Source organism: Cnephaeus nilssonii, assembly GCF_951640355.1.
Source record: "Cnephaeus nilssonii genome assembly, chromosome: 2".
NCBI classification, from domain to species: Eukaryota; Metazoa; Chordata; class Mammalia; order Chiroptera; family Vespertilionidae; genus Cnephaeus; species Cnephaeus nilssonii.
Genome location: NC_137073.1, coordinates 90,240,684 through 90,263,315, shown reverse-complemented (window position 1 = coordinate 90,263,315; position 22,632 = coordinate 90,240,684). Strand labels below are relative to the sequence as shown.

The 22,632-nt window shown below is 41.4% G+C and overlaps 1 protein-coding gene across 2 annotated transcripts in view; it reads right to left on the bottom strand.

Annotated features, from left to right (window-relative positions):
- The window catches only part of ADCY2 (adenylate cyclase 2), a 278,106-nt gene that overhangs the window by 123,203 nt on the left and 132,271 nt on the right, over positions 1 to 22,632 (bottom strand). For both annotated transcript variants that reach the window (XM_079798318.1, XM_079798319.1), the window contains exon 4: positions 18,704 to 18,853. In XM_079798318.1, the coding sequence (XP_079654444.1) occupies positions 18,704 to 18,853 (150 nt within the window). The remainder of the gene's footprint in view (positions 1 to 18,703; positions 18,854 to 22,632) is intronic.

Below are 22,632 nucleotides of genomic sequence, written 5' to 3'. Positions count from 1 at the left end.
CCAATTAACTTCCCACCTCAGAATGGAAAGCCCGGGGGATATGAATGAACGCTCTCTGTGAGCACCCGAGCAGTGTGTGCAGCGGGGCCACCATTCTAAATATAAAGGTGTCTCTCCCAAGCACTCGAAGAAAGTCCTGTTCTCGTGTATGCCGATTAGATGAATGAAACTGTTTCCTGCGCGTTGGGTCATTCTGGTGGAGCTGGTTCACAGCAGAGGCCTTATTTATCCTTAGAACTCAGTGTCCTGCTCCCACAAGGGTCCTGTTACAAGCTATGGATACATGGGGATTAACTCTTGGAATTCACACAGCTGAGGGTTTCAAGGCCAACAGCTAGAGGTTTTCAGCACATTTACCGAGCAATGACAATGATTTTGGTATCAATTTTACCAGACTGCTTTCATTTCCATTCCCATGCTGGAGGCAAGTGATGACATACCCAACACAGTACGGTAATCTGGGTATTATAAAGTTCTTGAATAGAACACACACACACACACACACACACACACACACACACACACACACAAAGACACTTCTGTTTATGTCAAATCACATCTTAAATTACACTGCGTTGGAGAGAGCTACATAATTACACATTATTTAACTGGGACTGGCTGAATGGAACAGGGTGAATAGCTGCAGAATGAAGAAAACGGTACCTATTCTGACAAGCAAACCCTCGCAAAGTTAATGCCAATGGCATTTCTTGTTTCTTTCATCTCAGAATCTGAGTGATTAGCATGTTGAAATATCTAATTTTCTGAAGATTCTTTGTGTAAAATGCATCTTAGTGTTTAAACTGAAGCACCAAGAAAACTCAGTGCGATAGTTCATTGTATAGGTCAACTTCGGTGAGGGTGTTTATGGATGAGATTTACATTGAAGTCAGTAGACTCTGAGTAAAGCGGAGTACCTTTCATAATGTGGGAGGGCCTCACCCAATCAGTTGATGGCCTGCATAAAACAAAGACCGATTTTCCCAGGCAGGAGGGATTCTGCAGCAGCAGCCTTTGGACCTGAACCACAGCACTGGCCCCCTGGGTCTCCATCTTGACGGCCCACCTTGCAGATTTTGGACTCACCAGCCTCCATAATCATGTATACCACTCCTTTAAAAACAATCTTTCTATATGTACACACATCTTATTGGTTCTGTTTTTCTGGAGAACCCTGCCTCATATGCGTAGGATTAACAATAACTAATGGTTCTGTTCCTTAGCGTTGCATTCTCAGCAGAAGTGTTGCAGTTAATACAGTTTTCTTCACTGGTAAAAAGGCAAATTAAACTTGTCCTAGGAAGAACAATGTGAACATGGCAAAGAACAGCACAGTCCAAGAGTGGAGAAATCTCACAAAGAGGGCTTACAGGAACCTTCTCATGAGGAAAATCTGGAGACAGAAAGAGGGCCTGAGAAAAAGTAATGCTGCTCCTCTCTGCCTTGCCTCCAGGGGTGGGGCCAGTGCATTTGCTGGTCTGACTGAAAATCACTATGTTGAGAAAAGTCTTGGTGGACAGGCTTTGAAGTCTGCCTCTTTAAACCTGGAGGAGGGCTAATGTTTAAGGTGAGAGACCCCCACATTCACCACTGGAAACCCTAGGAAGGCAGGGTGGTCGCTGCACCTGGAGTTGGGGGCCTGAATGTCACAACGTGCGATTCTTCCTATTGGCCTTGAGGGCTGTGGGCAGCTATATCACACCATGGTCACAGCTGCCCCCTTTGCAGGGTCGTATGACTTTGCAGAAAATATATTTGTTGGGAATTTTGGCATCTGACTTTCAGCTGAGGGAGCAAAGGTCTGGGTTGTGCACATCTGGACATTTGCTCTGAGTCCTGCCTGCATGCTTCACACCAAGGGGTCTTTTCAGAGACACAGGGTGGGCCTTTGTTTTGGTCCTTGAGTCAATAACTTAGGTCATAAATCCTCTTTCTTAGGAAAAAAAATGAATAAAAGAGCATATATAAGACTTTCAAAATAAAGTTAAATTAAAAAAAAGAACATAGTTCTATTGAGCACTTTGCTTACTGGTTTTAAAAAAAGTGCAGTGTGTGTACACGTGTGTGCATGGGGGAGATGGGGTGAAGACAGAGCACAGACACAGGTGGAAGGCACAGGAGGCATGGGGAACCACTGCCCACCATCCTGTGACTTACTGAACCCTGCCCAATCCTCCACATTACTGAGTATTCAAAGCAGAGTCTCCTAGCACACAGCTCCTCCTGTTTTTCCTGAAGGCTTCACCCTACTCCACGCATCTGTAGTGAAGGGCACACAACAAAGGAGGCAGGAACTCAATTAGCCTCACTGATTTTTAACTCTCCATTAGGCTTGCCCATCCAGTCCTACTGTGGGCTCCTGCTCCTGCTGCAACTTCACTGGGCGTATGTCATTATTACATGTCCCAGATTTGACAGATCCATCACAGAAGGCTGCAGACCATACAACCAGGCACTTGTCTTCCTCCTCACTATACATGGACCTGTGAACTCCGTTATTCCTCCTCCTGAAGGATTCCTACCACACCTTGCTGAGTCGCAAGGAACTGCAGCACATCTGGCACCATCCTGCTTTTGTCATGAAGTAACGAAATGCTGCCATCTGGAAGTGGGCACGCTGGCCCTCCAGGCGCGGTGAGGTGGGAAAGGATGTTTGACTGGCTATTTACTAGTAGATGATGTGGATCCCAGATTCACTTTGATGTGACAGATGAACAATGTTGGCAACCACCTATAGTCCTTCATTCAACTGTCTTATTTAGTGAGTGAACCTATCTATATTCCCCAATCAATTCTCTCAGTGTGCTTATTCCTCTGAGTCCACTGATGGCTCTTGTTTTAAACATGCCCGGACATCTTAAGAGCTTAGAATTGGTACCTAATCAATGCAAAATATTTAAGAAAGCCTTTCAAAAGATAGCAACTCACACCTGCGGAGAGCTTTCTCTGGGTCAGGTGCTGTTCTACATGCTGTCCACAGTAACATCACAGATATCCTTCGTGTACAGGACACAGCTCATGGGGGACGGGGGTAGCCTTGGACTCAGACTGCCCAGCTCCCAAGTGGGGTTCAGACACAGGTGGGTGGGGCTTCCCTCTGCTTTTCTACAATTCCCAATAAGCACACTCAGAGAATTAAACATCATTATAAATAGCACGTAGTTACTTGGAATTAAGACCTGAGCTTTCTTATAGTTCCATTAATTGGTCCTAAAATACTCAGAAATAATAATAAAAGCAACAAAGAAACACAATCCAATAAGCCACCATCAAAGGAGAATCTCCCCTAGACACAATCAATCTTCAGTTACTGTTAGATCACTGGGTTCCACCCTGAGACACAGGAGACATCGCTGGGACTCCTGCAACATGGCAGCAAGGAGCGTTCTCTGGGCGTATCAATCCCAGGGTTGTGTCTCTATATATCTTAGTCTCAATGCCTAAGAGGGATCTAAAAATACTTTTAAAACTTGAGGGAAACATGTATGTTTCGGCCATTAATGTCTCGCCAGCACATATTCCCAGTACAACTGTTGATAAGCAACACTTATTTGTATCCTTTTCCTAAATGACCGTTTCCATGTGTCTAGGTTTGGCCCCACTTTTCGCTATTTCAAAACTTCATAGGTTACTCATCATACTATTGATGTCAGTATATGGGAAATCACTGTTCTCTCACCATTTACATTTTCAGTACCAGCAGCATTTACTGATTGCCCACATCTTGCACCCTCTAGCCTGAGTGAATGGCAAGGGTGTGTAGAGGCACAAAGATGGGTAAATCAAACAACATAAGGAAGCAATAAAAATGGAAAGGATAACCACATGCCAGCACCTATCCCTATGAACTCGACATCCCCCCTGTAAGTCCAGAATGGTCCTGTCCTGTGTCAGCTCCACCCGCATGCACAATGACTTCCTTCCTGCAAAGATGTGGCTCTAGCAATCCACGTGTCTCTCTTACAACATCCATACTCCCTTCTCTACTGGATCATTCAACAGGGTACTCATGTGCAGCTCTTTCTCCTATGCTCACAATAACCCTCCTGGACACCATTTCTCCTCCTTGGCCATCTATGCAGCAAAGCTCCCCCAAAGAGTAACTCTGCACCCTTTCCCGATGCCTCTCCTCTCATTTGTGTTGAACCCACCATGAGAACCGCTGTTGGTAAGGACATGGTTTGTTGCTTCCCTTCCTCCTGAAACTATGGACACAGTTGGCTTTCTGAGCACCACACTCCTGCTGCAGGAAACAAGCTTCTCCATGCCCTTTGCTGATACCTCCTTGTTTCCTGGACTCTAATTGTCAGGCTCCCTTGATGGCTGACTCCAATCTCAGGACCTTAAATAGTATCGATCTGCCAGCTACTCTCAAATGCACATCCTTGGCCAAGCCCATGACCCTAAACTCCAGACTTAACAACTCCAATTGCCTTCTCAACACGTTTCCTTGGATTTATAACAAACCCTCACACTTCAATCTAAAACTGAACTCTTAATCTGCCCCTCAAACGAGCCCCTCTCCCAGGAATCAAGATCTATTCATCCTGAGTGATGGTGAGAATTGGTCATTTTTGAAACCTCATGTCTCTCATGATAGGAAATTATCCACATAAGAATATTTTATACTCATTAGCCATATGAAAATAATCAGTCTCAATTGCAGAAGTTTATCTAAGGCAATTTTTCCTTGAACTGATCAGCAAATATTTCTGATGGCATCTTAGTGTTCTAAATAATCAGGAAGGTTTAGAATATCTAAAGAATAATAAACTCTCCAATTTTTATTGAGCTCTGCGTGCCAAGACATGAGTGAAATCCTAATACCTTTTGTTAATATAATCCTCACGCCATGCTGAAACATGGGATGGAGGTGATTATCATCCTCATTTTTACATCTTAGGGGTTTTAAAAAAGAGTAATTTGCCTGATATCTCAGAAAAGAGCCAAACCCAAACCCAGGCTGGCTGGCTCCAGAGTCCACACTCCAGGCCTGGCTTATGGGAAATGTCGTGGGAAACAGAGAAAAAACAAAACAAAACAAAAACAAAACAAAGAAGGAAATGGTTTGAAATCCAAATTTCTTAGTAATTATACTTAGTTTAAAAAATAAACCCTGTTAACAGAGCTACCGCTACTCTGCACTCGAATGCCAGCCCTCCCCTGTCTACACCCACAGAATAGTGGGCTCAAGGGAATTAAAACAGTATCAGTTCCAACACAGAGGCACATGGAAAGGACCCAGAATCTTGGAAGTTCCTCTTTCTGTCAATCCTAAAATCTCTTTCCTTTTTTTTTATTTTCCTTTCGATTTGTTATTTTCCCTCTGGGTAACAGTTTATTGCTTTGACTACAAAGTTCTCTGCAGAGCTTATATAACGATGAAGGTTAGCAGGTCATGGTCAGGGCACATTACGGGAAGAAGGAAGATCTTTTCTTAGAAAGGAAGGGAAGCAACAATTCCAAGGTATTCCTAAAGAACCCGCTGCAAGCCTCAGCCTCCTCATGTAACATGCACATGCTTAACAGAATAACATCGGGGTCCCAAGAGTTACCTTCACATCAGCCCCTGAGACCCAGACACAACCTCTTTGATCTCTTCATATGAACAATGGGTTTAATCCGATAAAAGAAAGTATTAGAAACAGATGAAGTTATGCAGAGCATTCTGCAAAGGTTTCTTTTCACCATCAACACTGATAAAAATTACATAAAAAACGTAATGTGAATTTTTGAGTAGCATACCCAAAATGTATTTGACCTTCAAGAGTGGATAAAAGGAATATTTTTCTATGTTGTTACAATGTTCATCACATCTCCACATTTTAAAAATAATCGAGGGCAGAAAAACATTTGTGGTTAATACTTGAAAGCTGGATTTTCATTTTGTGGGAGAAATAGAAATTTTAGTCAGTCTCTCTTTTTCTGTATTTTTCCCTCTCCGGTAATGTAAATAACTCAATATTTTTATACATGTCACTACTTAATGAAAAAGGTAATGGAAATGCTCACAGCTATAATCAGAGAATGATTTAAAACTTTCGCCTCTTATAGTTCTGTTGATCAGCTTTTATGTCTGTGATAAATGTTTGTATATCTTCTGCTCAGAGCTGGGAACCTCAGCAGGTTGAAATGAGAGGTGGAGGCGGTGGGTATTGTTATTAATGGACATGCAATTTATTTACTAGAAGAGGCAGTCATTAAAGAAATTGTACTTTTTACATCATTCCCTCTATATTCTTGCCAGAAAAATGGCTTTAAAAAAGAACCCTTTGATGTTGCGTTTCAAATCGGACTCTGGGGGCCTGGGCTGACACCCCCATGCTGGTCACCCAGGCAGGTCCATGATCCAGAATGAGGATGAGGCTGCAAAGATGCTGGACAAAGCCCACACACCATTACCCTCTACAGGTCTTGTCTTTGCCATGTCACCAAGGAATGGTCCACTATTCACAGAGCAACTCTTTGTCAGCATTTTTTATGCAAACATTTCTCCCTGGTCAACTGTCCCACAGACAAAAGAGAATGATTTCTGTTCTCAGGGAGGTGCTCAGTATTATTTTATTAATATACTAGAGGCCCGGTGCACGAAATTGTGCACTCGGTGGGGGGAGGGTCCCTCAGCCCAGCCTGTGCCCTCTCGCAGTCCAGGAGCCCTTGGGGGATGTCCGACTGATGGCTTAGGGGGAGTGGGCAGTTGGACATCCTTAGTGCTGCGCGGAGGCAGGAGAGGCTCCCCCCACTGCTGCTGCACTCTCCAGCCATGAGCCCGGCTCAGGGCTTCTGGCTGAGCAGCACTCCCCCTGTGTGAGCATGCTGACCACCAAGGGGCAGCTCCTGCATTGAGCATCTGCCCCCTGGTGTTCAGTGCATGTCATAGCCACCGGTCGTTCCGCTGTTTGGTCTATTTGCATATTACCCTTTTATTATATAGGACTAGAGGCCTGGTGCACTACATTCATGCACTGTGGTGGGGGGAGGGGGTCCCTCAACCCAGCCTGCCCCCCTCACAGTCCTGGAGCCCTCAGGGGATGTCCTACTGACTCTGTCTTTTTCTATTGCCATGAAACATACCTGAATGGCAAATGAAACCACTAGAATGGAGAATATTTATATTTTTGGATCACCAGTTGAGGATATTCATGTAAAAATATATTTCTAGGCTAAATAGTATTTTTCCATATGTCATAGTAGTACTCTTCATTGTAAATATAAAACTAACTGTTCACTTAAAAAACTGTTTTATCCTGAAGCTTTGCTCTGAAGAGTTTCTTGTAACCAGCATGCATGAATATTTATAATTCATGAAGATAATTAGCTAAAATAGGAGTAATATGCCATGAGAAATGAATGCCATGCTCACAGAATACAAATGAAGGTCCACAGAGAGCAAGGAGTGAAAAGCTTAATGGAAACACCACAAAATCATAGCCAAAATTTGAGATGCAGTAAAAAAAAAAAAAAATGAAGAAAAGGAAACCAGTCATAGAGTTTTCCTTTGAAAGTTTCTGAGAGACTACAAGTAATATTAGAAAAGATAATTCATGTAAATCTATTGGGGGCTAAAGCCCTCATTTCCTTATTAAATTTATTGGTGTAACATTGGTTAATAACATTATATAAATTTCAGGGTACAAGTTTATAATATGACATCTGTATTGCATTGTGTGCTCACCACTCAAAGTCTAGTTTCCTTTTGTTACCATGTACTTAACCCCTTTGCACTCGAAGAAACTGAAGCCTATTGAGCACTGACATCACTCTTAGCATTTTACCCTTGCCTTTGGAAGGGCTCCTCCAAGGGAAGGAAGAAGGAAGGCAGAGAATCTGATTATCCCTTTGCTTTGCACTTCAAGTCTGACATACTTCAATGCAGACAGAAAGAGAGAACATCAGGAAACAGCAAAAGTCAAGCACAGTGTGACCTGCAGCAACTAGGATTGATGTCCTAAATTTTTCTAAAATTATGTCAAATGGTGGTGGAGAGGAAAGAGAAGGCACAATTAGTTGGCCAAATGTTGAGCAACACACTAGCAGGTTTAGTGCCTTCATTCTCAGTACCTCCTTTACCTTCATAAAGTTGTTATTTCTTTAATTTTTAAAATGTGTCAAAAGCATTGCAAATTTCCAAACGTGCATTTTAAAAAAAATATTTATTTTATTGATTTTTTACAGAGAGGAAGGGAGAGAGAGAGTTAGAAACATCGATGAGAGAGAGAGAAACATTGATCAGCTGCTTCCTGCACACCTCCTACTGGGGATGTGCCCGCAACCAAGGTACATACCCTTGACCGGAATCGAACCTGGCACCTTTCAGTCTACAGGCTGACACTCTATCCACTGAGCCAAATCAGTTAAGGCCCAAACATACATGTTTGTGGTTAATTTTTTCCTGTAATATTTAGAACATTTCTGAGTGTGCATATAATATATGGGATCTCTGTACAAAGCCTTGGATTTACAACTCATGGAAACGAAGAGCCTGTGAGGTTCAATCTCCATATAGTTTCCACCTAGTGGCTAAGGGCCCATGTGCACTGCACGCTCACTGTGTCAGGTAGCTCCAGACTCGGTCATATACACTTCATCCCCAGAACGACCCTATGGGCAGATACCATGACTGCTTATGTGTTACAGACCACAAAACAGAGGCACAGAGAAGTTAAAACATCAACCAACTAAAACAGAAAACAACACCTGTCCAGGGACAGTCACATTACCTGGCAGAGCTCCTTACCTTAGGAGTTGAAAGACACACCCATACATTCCTAAGAAGGGCAGAGGGGTCTGCTTGGTGGGGGTATGAAGGCCCTCACCCTTTCTGAGGGCACCAAACTTTCCTAGAGCAACTTCTTACAGGGGAAAAGCAGTAGACAGAACGCATCAGTAGGATGAGGTGAAGACAGATGGTCCCAGGAGCTAATTATTCCCAAATAAAAGTTATACTTGAGTCTTACCTGTAGGAAACTGTGTGAATGGCCCATCAGCACAAGCTTTTGCTATACCTCAGTAATTCCCCACCCTATGCATTTATGGCAATAGCACCACCATATGAGACATTTCTATGCAACATGGTATTTATGATGTTTCTAAAGAACTCAGTTCCCTTCGATGAAAAATGTTATGTAAACGCAAATACCAATAATGCTGAAATGTAGAATGTGCTTCAGAGGATTCTGACTTCCATAGCTTAAGTATAATAAGCACTATTTTACCTGGTCCTTCAGCTGAGATTTTATTGCACATGATGGAAGAAAAATATTAAAGATTCAGTGTACCAAACTGCATAATTCAAGATAACTAGTCCTTATATAAGCAATGTCTTTTTCCTTCTGCGCTGAATTTTTAATTACCACTGAGATAGTTTTTTAAACTTAAAACATAATTTATTTTGATATATACAAAACAATCTAATATTCTCTTTTGTGTTTGAAATTAATAATAGTCACCATGACTAAAAGCAGTGGGGTAAATAATTCCTTATGTTGTTATTGATGGCCTAGAAGTAATCGGTTCTTCTAGACAAGAGAGCCATCAACTCAATAACTCCCAAGGACTAACTTGATTTTTAAAATATTAGACTTTTGTTCTTTCTGTTTTAATGAATAGTGCTATTTTTATATTACATAACATTTCGTCTTAACTCTCAAGCTTTACCAGTTTCATGGCTCACAACATTTCTTTTCTTTCTTTTTTTTTTTTTGGTGCCCTTGACCGGAATCGAACCCGGGACCCCTGAGTCCGCAGGCCGACGCTCCATCCACTGAGCCAAACCGGTCAGGGCAACATTTCTTTATTCCCTTAACTTTTTCTCTTTTTTGTTTGAATTCATTTTTGTGTGTTTTACTTGGGAAAAAAATCTTCAAATTCCAATGTCATAAAATATGTGTGTGGGTTGCACTTTAAGTCCATGTATGCCTGAAAGTGTTTACTCAAACATCATTTATGAAGAATAGTTTGACTTGGTGCATAAATCAAAGTGCGGGATACATTTTTAGGATACTTTTAAGATTTTGTTCTACTGTTTTTTAACATCTGGTGTTGTTTGTGAGAAATGCAAATCTGACTTTTGTCCCACAGCAGTTAATCTAGTTTTTTAAAACTTCTTTCTAAAAGCTTTCAGGATTTCTCTCTTTATCCTTAATATTGAAATGTTAGCAGCAGGAGAATGAGTCCAGTGAGGATATTTGGAGTGCCTGTTGAAAAAATGAAGATGCAGGCCTTAACTTGAGTGTCTTATCATTTCCTCCTATTTTTTCAGTATAAAAATGTTTCTAAATAATGACTTAAAAGAGGATGGGATTTAAGACATTACTAAAAATGAAGGTAATAGACGTAGTTAGGAATTTGTTGACTGGTAACTTGGTGATTTAGAAGCGGCATCTTTCTTTTCAAAACGCTTATACGCTCTGGACACTCTCTCACTGGGATATCCTGAATCCTCTCAGTTTTTGACATTCCCTTCTTCATAATCTGTCGGCTGCAAAAGTACCTCCTAACTTTCAGGGGTTGGACTAGCTCTTCTTTATTCAGGACTTTAAAGTTACAGATGCTGGCTTTCCTTTTATTATCACTCTTAAAAGTTTCCAAGTGAAGCCAGCTGTCCTGCCCTGATATAAAGTGTCAGCTACTTTCTGTGGACTCTCTTTAGGCCACTTGGAATTCAGAATGTATATTATATACATATATGCTATATATGATATATATACATACACATATAACATATAATATATATTATAATATTATTATGAATTAGATATATTATATATTAAATATTATATATATTAAAAAGATAACGTGTATAGTAAGGAATTTGTTGACTGGAAATATAATATATAAAATATATCTACTAAATATATATTTAGAAATCCTATACAATAAAAGGCTAATATGCAAATCGACAGCGGAACACTGTTCAAAGTCAGATTTGCATTTCTCACAAACACCAGATGTTAAAAAACAGCAGAACAAACAGCGGAATGACTGGTCACTATGATGCACACTGACCACCAGAGGGCAGATGCTCAATGCAGGAGCTGCCCCCTGGTGGTCAGTGTACTCCCACAGGGAGAGTGCTGCTCAGCCAGAAGCCCTGAGCTGGGCTCATAACTGGCGAGCGCAGTGGCAGTGGCGGCAGCCTCTCCCACCTCCTCGGCAGCACTAAGGATATTCAACTGCCCACTCTCCGCAGGGAGTAGGCCTAAGCCATCAGTCGGACATCCCCCGAGGGCTTCTGGATTGTGAGAGGGTGCAGGCTGGGCTGAGGGACCCCCCCAAGTGCACGAATGTCATGCACCAAGCCTCTAGTAAATATGTAAGCTAAAATATAAATATATATTTAGCAAACATGTTTATTTATATAGTGAGCACACATATATCTTTAGCAAGCACATATATGAGAATAATAAAGTATTTATATATATATATGCACATATTTACATTTTAGTGAGCACATGCTCCTTGACTGATAACAAAAATGTGTAAGATACCGACAACTCTACTGAGGTAGGTAATATCATTACTCCATTGCTATGGAGTGAATGTTGTTCCCCCCAAAAAATTTATATGTTGAAATCCTACCCCTTAATGTGAAAGTCTGAGGAAGTGAGATCTTTGAGAAGTGATTAGGTCATGAAAGCTGAGCCCTCATAAATGGGACCAATATTTTTAGAAAGGAGACCTTACAGAGCTCCCCCTTTTTCCATGTGAAGATACAAGGAGAAGTCAGCCATCTATAACCAGAAAGAGGGTTCTCACCAGAACCTGATCATGCTGGCACCCTGACCTTGGATTTCCAGCCTCCAGAACTCTAAGCAATAAATATCACCTATTTACAAACCACTCAGTTCATAGTATTTTGTTAGACCAGCCTGAATGAATAACACTTCCATTTTACAGATGAAGAAACTGAGGACCAGAAAGAACTCAAAATCAAACAATGAGGAACAAGAGCCATGCTCATAACAATTACACAATACTGCCCCTCAGTAAACAACTCAAAGAACACCTGTTAAAGGTCCTGCATTATAAATCAAGCCAGGGTGTTTACAAGTCTAGCTTCACCCTGACACTAACCTTGGAAAGATTAATATGACACTATTGTATGGCATAAATTTGACGAGGACAAGGTGCAGTGAAATCCTAAGGCCATGACAGTAAGAATGGCAAATAAAAACTACTGTAGAGCAATTGATTTTATGTGGGAAATAAAGGAGAAAGTGCAAAGAGAGAAGATTCAGAGTTAGGGTGAGGGAGAGAGGATGGAATCACTAATAGAAATAGAGAGGATGACAGTCGAGTGTGGTGTGAGGAAAGATGGAGTTTGAACATTCTGAGTTTGTGATGTTAATGAAAATAAGTTTTGAACTCCAGAAAAGGTGGAGGGCAGAATGAGTGTATTGAGAGCAATTAATCCAGACAGGACGATTGGAAATGTGTGAGGAGCTGAAAGCCGACCAACACAAGGATGGAGAAAAGATGCCTCTCTGCTAAGCCCTGAGCAACACATGTGTGTGTGTTGGTGGGTAGGAATAGAAAAGCATCTCTGAAGAATGTGGAGCAAAAATTGCCAGAGACCAGAATGGTTCCAGATGGTGGGAACCAGGAGAGGAGGTTTGTCTTTTCCCTCCAAAAATACTTTCTCCCAAATAGACAAAAATGAGGGCAAAAGCATCAATACTGCACAAATCTAGGATGGAAAATGCTTTTAAATTTAGCAAGTTGAATGGTGAATTGTGATAGTTGAATAGTAAAGTTATGAAGTGGGTAAAAGGGAGAGAGAAACAGAAATTTCTATTTTTCAAGAAATTTAGTGGTGAGTGGAAAAAAGCAAAAATGAAGACACTTATTATGAGATACCTAAGAGAAGATAACTTTCTTCTTAGTTTATTAATTGTAAAATAAGATAAACTGGAATGTTTATTAGCAAGGAAGGACGTAGATAAGCATTATTGGGACCATTTGGATAAATAATAATGATAATGTTAAATTGCTGGTGGATATTCTAAAGTGCTTACAAGATATGTTAGAAATAGAATAGAGGACTTACAAATCCTACTTAAAATAAAAAGGAAATACAAACTAGAATGACATTGCTATAGAAAATTAAGAAACAACACTATGTATTAGGAAACAGAATGAGAGATACTAGATATGGAATCATGACTTTGACAACAATGCAAATGGTTTGGCTTTATCTCTCTCAAAAACAAAGTAAGTCTAGGTTTAAAAGAAAAACCAAAGTGGCATGGCTAGGAGAAAAGAATGTTTTAAAGAAGCTAAAAATAATCATCGAAATAGTTTTGAGACATATGTGTATTTAATGTACATTTGAATACAACAATGGCCACTTCTGTAAACACAGGCACCAACAAAGCTGCCCAATAGGATAATGTCATTCAGTGCAGCTTTGACGGCTTCTGATACCAGACAACATGAAAACTTAAAGGTAAAAAAACATAAAATGTCGTCTGCAGGTGATTATTGCACATGGGCTCAGGAAGCAAGCATGACTAGAGTGAACAGAGAATTCCCTGAGTGTCTGGAAACAAGATCTGTATTTATTCCAACAGTGTCCCTGCATTTATAACACTATTTATAATCAGGTAAAAGTCAAGTTGAAAAGAAGATAACCTCTGCATAAGAGCGCAGAAACTTATCAAGATTTCAGAAAAAAACCGATATTAAAACTGTGCCAGAACTTTGCAGAAAAAAAAAAAGATACAAAAATATATACAAAGAAGAGTGGTAGTAGTCTTGTAAGGTACAAAAGTACTGCAAAATACAGCAATTACAATCATAAAGTTACTGGGACAAGGACATAGTGACAAAATCATAGTAAAATAGATTTTGCATAAAAAGTTATCCTAATATATAAAAACCCTGGGTCTGTCACATCCACAATGACCAGAGGCTCGACCTAATGCCCAGGCTGCGTGCGCAGCAGGTTCTGGTGGGTGGGGACTTGTGGCAGCAGAGATGGGGATGGAGAAGGTGGGGCCGGCACTCACACTCACTCACAACTACACACACTCACAGACACACACAGTGCCCACCAGCTCACAGCCTTTTCTCCCTTTCTTTCCCTCCCTCCCAGCTCACTCTGGGATCCTCTCTCAGAATGAGGAAACAAAACAGACTGGGCCTGAAGAGGCCTGGATGGAAGGGAGGGCAGGCAGAGGGTGGAGCGGCCCCCACTAGCCCCGCCCCCTCCCAGCTGGGAAAGAGGAAGAGGGAGACAGGGAGGCAGGGAGGTCTGGAGGACTGCTGAGAAAAACAAAGAGAGACAAAGCCTGGGCAAGACCAGGCCAACAGGGGAGGGCAGTTGGGGGTGAGATCGGGCTGGCAGGGGAGGGAAGTTAGGGGTGATCAGGCAGGTAGGCAGGTGAGCGGTTAGGAGCCAGTGGTCCCAGATTGCAAGAGGGATGTCTGACAGGTGAGCGGTTAGGAGCCAGTGGTCCCAGATTGCAAGAGGGATGTCCAACTGCCAGTTTAGGCCTGATTGGGCCTAAACTGGAAGTCGGACATCCCCCAAGGGATCCCTGATTGGAGAGGGTGCAGGCTGGGCTGAGAGAACCCCCCCCACTGTGCACGAATTTCGTGCACGGGGCCACTAGTAATCCTATCTAATAAAAGAGTAATATGCAAATTGACCATCACTCCGACACACAAGATGGCTGCCCCCATGTGGTCAAAGATCCTGCCCCCATGTGGACACAAGATGGCCACCACAAGATGGCCAGTAGGGGAGGACAGTTGGGAGGGACCAGGTCTGCAATGGAGGGCAGTTGTGGGTGATCAGGCCAGCAGGTGAAGGCAGTTGGGAGGGACCAGGCTGGCAGAGGAGGGAAGTTGGGGGTGACTGGGCCTGCATGGAAGGGCAGTTGCGGGGGACCCAGGCCTGCAAGGGAGGGCAGTTGAGGGCGATCAAGCCTGCAGGGGAGGGCAGTTAGGGGTGACCAGGCCATCAGAGGAGGGAAGTTGGGGGTGACCGGGCCTGCAGGGAAGGGCAGTTGGGGGGGACCCAGGCCTGCAGTGGAGAGTAGTTGGGGGGGACCAGGCCTGCAGGGGAGAGCAGTTAGGGTTGACCAGGCCTGCAGGGGAGGGCAGTTAGGGGTGACCAGGCCTGCAGGGGAGGGCAGTTAGGGGCAAACAGGCTGGCAGGGGAGTGGTTAGAGGCAATCAGGAAGGCAGGCAGGTGAGCAGTTGGGAGCCAGCAGTCCTGGTTGTGAGAGAGATGTCCGACCGGCAGTTGGACATCCCTCGAGGGGTCCCAGATTGGAGAGGGTGCAGGCTGGGCTGAGGGACACCCCCCCCCCTCCGTGCATGAATTTCATGTACCGGGCCTCTAGTAAATATATAACAAAGGAAACATCATTCTATACTAGAACACAGACAATTCATTAAGAAAGAAAAAGGCACATTTGTATCTCACGCTGTGATCTTGTCAGCAAGAAAAAAAATACGTTTGTATCTTACACTGTTTTTCTTTAAGCTTGGGGTGCTGGGGAATCTCTGTGTTTTTCATTTGCATTTTTTTTTTTTTTTTGCAAATCTAATCTCAGCAGAATACATTAACGTTCATAGAACTCGAGAATCCTGGGGCAAGTGTAATGGACAGTTAGGCTCCCTCATAACATATGAACCCTTTAACCACATCCCTGACAGGTGCCGAACCTCCCAGTTGCGCACCTATAAAGGGCTCTGGGCTTCAGAGAAGTGTGTGGGTTCCCTGCCTTTCAGAAGCCCTTGGGAGAGGGGGTGTGACAGGAACATCAGGCCTGGGTCCTGTCTTGCAGGGTCTAAGTGACACTGGAGACATACATGTTAGCATCTGATTTTCAATATCCTCATCTCTCTACCCAGGAGTGTTCCAATAAAGAAAGGCTAAATAGGAAGCAAGTACCGAACTTTCACTGAAGCCACAGAAACGCAAGTTCTCCAAACCCACTCTCAGCTGGAAGTTTGTATTAGCCATTATTTCATTAGATTTAGAAGGCAATCCAGTCCATCGCTCTACTCCACCAGTAAAAAAAAGACAGTAAGAGATGAAATGATTAAACTCATCATTCTCTAGAGAAAATACCCACAAAATCCATAAAATCAGTGTCTTTCTATTTTTTGCACAATAATATTCTTGATTTGGCCTCTCTAATCTTCATTCTCTTGTTATTCATTTTCCAATGAAATAAAATCAAATCATGATGTCACTAAAGGCAGAAGACAGTAGCTAAAATTCTAATTTACAGTGGAAATGATAGGAATGTATTTCAGGAAGGCATATAAAAAGCAAACTTTATTTAAAGGCAAGTTTTAAATAATTTAAGTTTTAAATTATTCATTAGCAACCAACTTTGAGAGATCCATCAATTCTCTCTCACATGGAAGTTGCCATATTTTTTTGTTCATTTATGTCAGCTGATGAAGCATGTTGCTCTCTAATGAAAGGATTTCCCTCTGTTTTTCAATAAAACGTTCAAAATCCAACTCATAACTTTTTAGAGAGCACACCCATTTGAAAGTTTTGTCCTCAGAGTCCAAGTTTTGAGTGTTTATGGATCTATCTGCCCCTTTTGAAAGAGTAGAATCTGCTGTGGACATTTGTCTCTTTGTTCTGACCCACCCTATGGAACATTCACTCCTAAATACCGCTCCCTCCCTTACATTTTCCCCCTCAACTTGTTAATAAAATTTACTGGCAAAGAATGAAAGAGAAATTATGTTAAGTGCTAAACTCATCAATGTCAAAATGTAGCATTGCTTTAAAGATCCATTACCCTGCAGACTGTCATCACAGCTGTACCCATGAGCCAATCATCTTAATAAAGGCTTGTTTAAATGTATGTTCTTAGCAGATCTGAATCAAGTTAACAGGCCAGGTGATTTCAAGCTTGTATTTTATCTTTGACATAAAAATTGTGTCATTCATAACACACACACTCAAAATTCTGTCTCTACACTCCTTACAGGAAGGATATTGATCACTTCCATGACAACAAGCCTAAAAGTTCATACAAATACTTCAGCCAAAGTTATAGTTGAAACTTTTGGAGAGAGGAACTTTTGGCCTGGGAGAATAAGAAGGTGCACATTTTTGCTCTTTATCTTTGTTTTATTCTTTGCAGATTTAACATGACCAGTGTTACTTTAGTGAATGACGATACAAGTGAGCTTCATGAGGGGAAGACAGTATCTGAGTTTGTTCAGAGCAATCACAAAGGGTGGAGTGTTCAGAGATTACATTTAACTTGCAGAGAAGTCAGGAGAGATTATGAATAGTGCATCATGAGGGTGTGAGTACACTCAGTAGTCCAGGGACTGCTATAAACTATGAGGAATCAAAGTGTCGAAGGATGTAGTTGTAGGATGATTGATAACTACATATATATTAATGGTTGCATTGTGAAGATTGAACATAGAGAGAGAGCAAGCCAGTGCAGAATATATTTAGGCATTTTGTCGCTTGGTGTTTAAAAGCATGTCTCTTTGCCTACTCCAAGCAAGGACCTGGACTAGGTTCTAAGAATATAAAGAAAAAGAATCACTTAATAGATAGCCCTTGTTACCAAACAATTCACAGTCTAGTTTCAGGATGATGCTAGAGGGATGATGACCCTGGGAAATGGACTCCTGAGTTACTTAGTGTGGCAGTGAGCTCTCAGGCAGCTAGGGAGGCGGCTACTAGGGCTAAGACATTGGCACGGCACCATCACCTGGCACCCTGCCTCATGCTAAGCATGTTTGTGTTTCACTCCAACGTACTTTTATTTCTCTAATCAATGGATTATATAATATTAAAATGAATGGTAGTAATTTTACCCAAATTGAGGCTGAAACAAATTATTTTTGCTTAGACTCCATCCTACCCCTGAATGCAGCACTTTTAAGGGCACTGCTGTTTGTCATGTGACTGTAGATGAAGCAAAGATGGCATGTGGCGAAGGGTGGGCTGGAAGTGACACTCGGAACCCTTGGGCATTAATTTGGTTTGTGAGATGCTTAATCTGGTCTGTGGAGGTACCAGTCCTCATGGTCTCTGGGCCTGCTCCTTTGTGTGAAGGACACAGATTGCCACTGGCCAATTTTTATTTGTCTCCTTACATATATCAGATCATATATTATAGATTTTATTAAGATAAATTTTCATTCCTATTTATTTACATGTTGGTCTGAAAAAAGTACAAGCATTCATTATAATTCTAGGAACATATTTCCTGTAGCCCTAATAAGAATAGTAGTACATTCTAGGCACCAGATCCTGAGAGTTGACTCCCAATATTGATAATAAAATACACTGGTGGTATAAAATTATATATTATTAAACATCTTTAATGTAAGTCTTATTTTTCTTCAGAATATCCCTTTTCGCTTTCTTCCTTTTTAAAAGAAATATATTTTTGTTGATTTCAAAGAGGGAGGGAAAGGGAGAGAGAGATAGAAACATCAATGATGAGAGATAATCATTGATCAGCTGTCTCCTGCACGCCCCCTACTTGGGATTGAGCCAGCGACCTGGGCATGTGCCCTTGACTGGAATCTGCTCTTTGTTTTATAACTCTGCTCAGTGCACAGCCATGCTGGGCACGGGCTACTCCGGGTTCTTTCTGATGCCTGTGAATGAATGAACTGCATACTTGATATTAACAGCACAACATCATCTTAGAATACCTAAAAAACGTGGAATTAAGATTGAAATGCATTTTACCTGCTGACGTTTTTCAAACTCCAATTTGATCCGGGACTTGATGCAATTGCACGTGTCCTGATACGTTTGCTGCAGAGCAAGCTCCATGAGGTGCTTGTGGTATGCTCCTGCCAGGTTCCCACAGATGAAGATGATCACATTGGCCAGGATCTAACGACACAGAAAGAGTCACTCAATAGGGTGGGTGTTTAACTCTTGGATACAGCAATAACAAAATGCACATTAGCAATAGTCTTCCAAGAGATGTCTCTGTGGGAAGTTAATTTCATTTCTATGTCCAAAGGAACATTTTTATTTACTTAACAGGAACAGCTATTGCCTTTAGGGATTTTATCCCCTTCTTGGATCTATGCCCTTTGATAGTTGACTTGGCAGTCCCTCCCTTATCTGTGAGCTCAGCCACGTGATTTGCTGATGCTAAAGTAATGTGGGTTGGAGTAACTACTCTGCCCTGACAGCTACGTGGTTATTGGGGGGCTGGGGGAGAAGCCAACACCTATATTGAAATAAAATATTTTAATTCACTCTTTAATAACCAGTGACTTATTATGGGCCCTCAGTAGCTTTGTGCTTGTTGAGCACTGTGTAACATCGCCAAGACTTAGATTCCAATTTGACATCACCACTCACATTTCTCATTCTTGTCCTGATTTCTGCATGTACTGGTTTTTGTCACAACTGCCCAACCCAGCTTTTGAACAAAAGGAATGCAGTGTCATCTAATGTTGAAACCATGAACTACCTTGAGCTTGTGGTTTATGGTATCTGGCAGATGTCAAGTGCCGCTGTATTTCCCTTGAGCATTTATAACATGAAGAGGCACCCTGGGTGCCCTGGCACACAGTTTGGAAACCACATCACAAATGAAGTACAGTTTCAACAAAGTAAATAAATGTATTAATTAATTAAACAGAATAGAAAGCTATTCAAATTATAATGGGCACACTACTTATTTTCATCTTAGTAAACCCAGAGAAGGTATGTTTGATTGGATCAAAAATATATGAGACTTGCTAGCAGCTTCCACAGAGGTGTTTGGTTCTGCAAAGTAAACCTGATCTGAAAGGAGTATTGTGCAGATTTTTAGAAGACACATCTCAGAGTAGCTATGGGTTTAACCTTCTGGGTTAAAGTCTTGCCTGGGTCATTATCAAATAGCAGGAGCTTCCACTCCAAATCTACTTGTCTTCCTGAGAGACAAGAAGCAGCAATAACACATACCACATGAGTTCAGTTCCATTCAGTTCCATTCTCCCGTCTCCCCACCCCCCCACCCCCTGCCCCAAATGGTGTATACATTTTATCTCATGAGAGGTAAAAAGTCTCATGAAATGATAATTTACAAAGGCTTCCAGATTGGGCTTCACACACACTTTTTCAGCCTATAAATAAAATAAGAGACATAGTTCCAGCTCTCATCTGGGACCATCTTAATCATATTTTAAAACCCTCTAGTGATTCCAAGTCTAAATGTTATTTCTGCAATGAATTAACATGCTTCCTGATGGCGTGAAGACGTATTTTACTCCAAGAATGAAACAAATCCCTCCAAGGCTACTAGAATTCCAGAGAACATGTATAAGAAGTTAAAAATACTCACTTCAATTTTCCAATGGACATATTACATAATAAACCTGTCCACTAAAAAAAAAATCAAGAGCAAAATTATTAGATGAGCAATCCAGAGTACTAATTTTTAAGGAGCATAATAAAGAGTTGAAATCCTACTCGACAATTAACGAAGTTCTTTTTATTTTGTATTATATGTAAATCAGGCTTAACCAATTAGAGCAATATTTACTATCTCACTGTGCATTTTAACTATTTGAGGAACAGTCTGTCTTTATGATTTAACAAGACTATGTGAGATATGAAGTTGATAGAAGCAGCAGAAAAGTTGATTGAATATCTAAAAGAGAAAGTAGTCCGAGAAATGATCTTTACACTAGAAAGAAAAGGCAAGCGGGATGCAGAGCTTCCCATGGTCCTGGGTCCTGATGGTTGTGTTTTGCTGAGCAGAACATTTGAAATGCTGGGCTTGCTACAGGGAATAGTTTCACATGGTCAATGGGGAAAAAATGGAGACATATGTACTATTATTTGTAATACTTTAAACAATAAAATAAAATTAAAAAAAAATCTATAGGCAATCACTGCACTGAAAGATGCTGATGGGGAAAAACATGCCAGGCATCAGAACCACATGGGAGAATTGGAATGGAGGAAACAGATTTTAGAAGATGCATTTAGAAATTGCTTTTTATAGTTGAAATTTGACCACCAAATTCCACCAATTGCAAGAACACTTGTTAACTTCCCATGCATAAGAAAACCACACAGCCCTGGCCCATGACCTTGATTAATCAGTTGTCACCAGGCAACAGGGATTCCAGGCTCTAGTTCATTCCCAACCTCAAAGTTTGTCTACTTAAGCTCCTTCTACTTTTTTGACCTCTGACTTTCCATATCCCACTTCAAATAAGGAAGCAATCTCAAGATACCACCTCTCCTCTTGTCAAGGTCACTGATCACCTTAAATTTTGCCAAACCCATCAACTTCTTTGTGCCCTCACTACCACGATTTCTGAGCAACACCCTCAGCAGCAGCCGGTCCCTTTCTCTGGCCGAGAATACTGACCTCTCTTGGCAACCTAGGCTCTGCTTTCCCTAGGGTCTGCCTAGGTGACTTGACTTTCTGTGACTTAAATGTTTTACTCTCCAGGCTTCTGTGTATGACCCCTTCCGTTTAAATCCCCCCAATTTCTTTCATACAGAGTCATCTGTACACCTGGCTTTTCCAACACCATCTAAATAGCACAAATTCCTAAAGGTAGACCTTTAACCCAGATCCTCCTTCTGATGTGTGTACTGAGAGGAGCTGGCATCCCTACTTTAATGTCTCACAGATTTATCTTACATTGAACTCTTTATACATCCCACCCCTATCTGCATATTCAACCTGACCTCATGTCCTACCTCCAGCTCAACTCATCCCTTTTGGGGTTCCATCTCTCCAGGCTCAAGGCCATTGCCTACCTGGCCCATCTGGTTGGTCCATTCCTCTAGTGGAATTATACTTTAGGCTTTTGAAAATTGATGTCTTAAACAATGCATTCTCAATGTGGGCCATCTCACTCCCAAGAGGGCAAACATTGGCTCTTGGGGAGAGAAAAAAAAATGTACTAAATACATAAAACACAGATATGCTTACATCACATAAATAAATATGCAATAGAATTTCAGGGGGGTGAGTTAGAGAAAAAGTATCTAAAAGAAGCCCCTTAGGGGATTGTAATGGAGATAGGTGGAGAAACATTGCCTTAAACATTTAGTTCCCATGCCACCTGTGCTGTCTCCATGCTCATGGGTAACTTTCAGATAGAGTAGGTTTTTGCTTCAAAGAGAAAAGGCAGGAGGTAGTTTCATATAGCTATCTGGTCTACCTGATTCTTCACGATAAATTAAGCAGTTAGCATTCTGGGTTTAAATATCATTCTTCTTCACTTTTGTTAGAGCAAGTCAGCCTTACAAGTCTAGTAAAGTTTGGATTACTAACAACACACTTCAGAGCTTCCCTGACTGAGGGCCACTCCCTGCGGAGAGAACACTCCCAGGTGGACAGACACTACCTGTGTGGTCAGGCTTCCCCAGGAGACAGGTCTTCTGTCTGATTACATCATTCTTTAAATTAAAAGCAATTTATTTATAACTCCACCAGCCACAGATTTAAATATACCTTTCATAACCTGCTTAACTTTCCTATTTGGTAATATACATAAATTACATCCAATTCTGCACATGACCTTTGCCATCGTTTAGAACTATAATGAATCTAATGAAAACATCACCATAATATGCAAATGTGAATTTCATGCACAAACTGTGTTTTATTTAGAGAACCAAAGACTTATCTTTTAAAAGCATGCTGT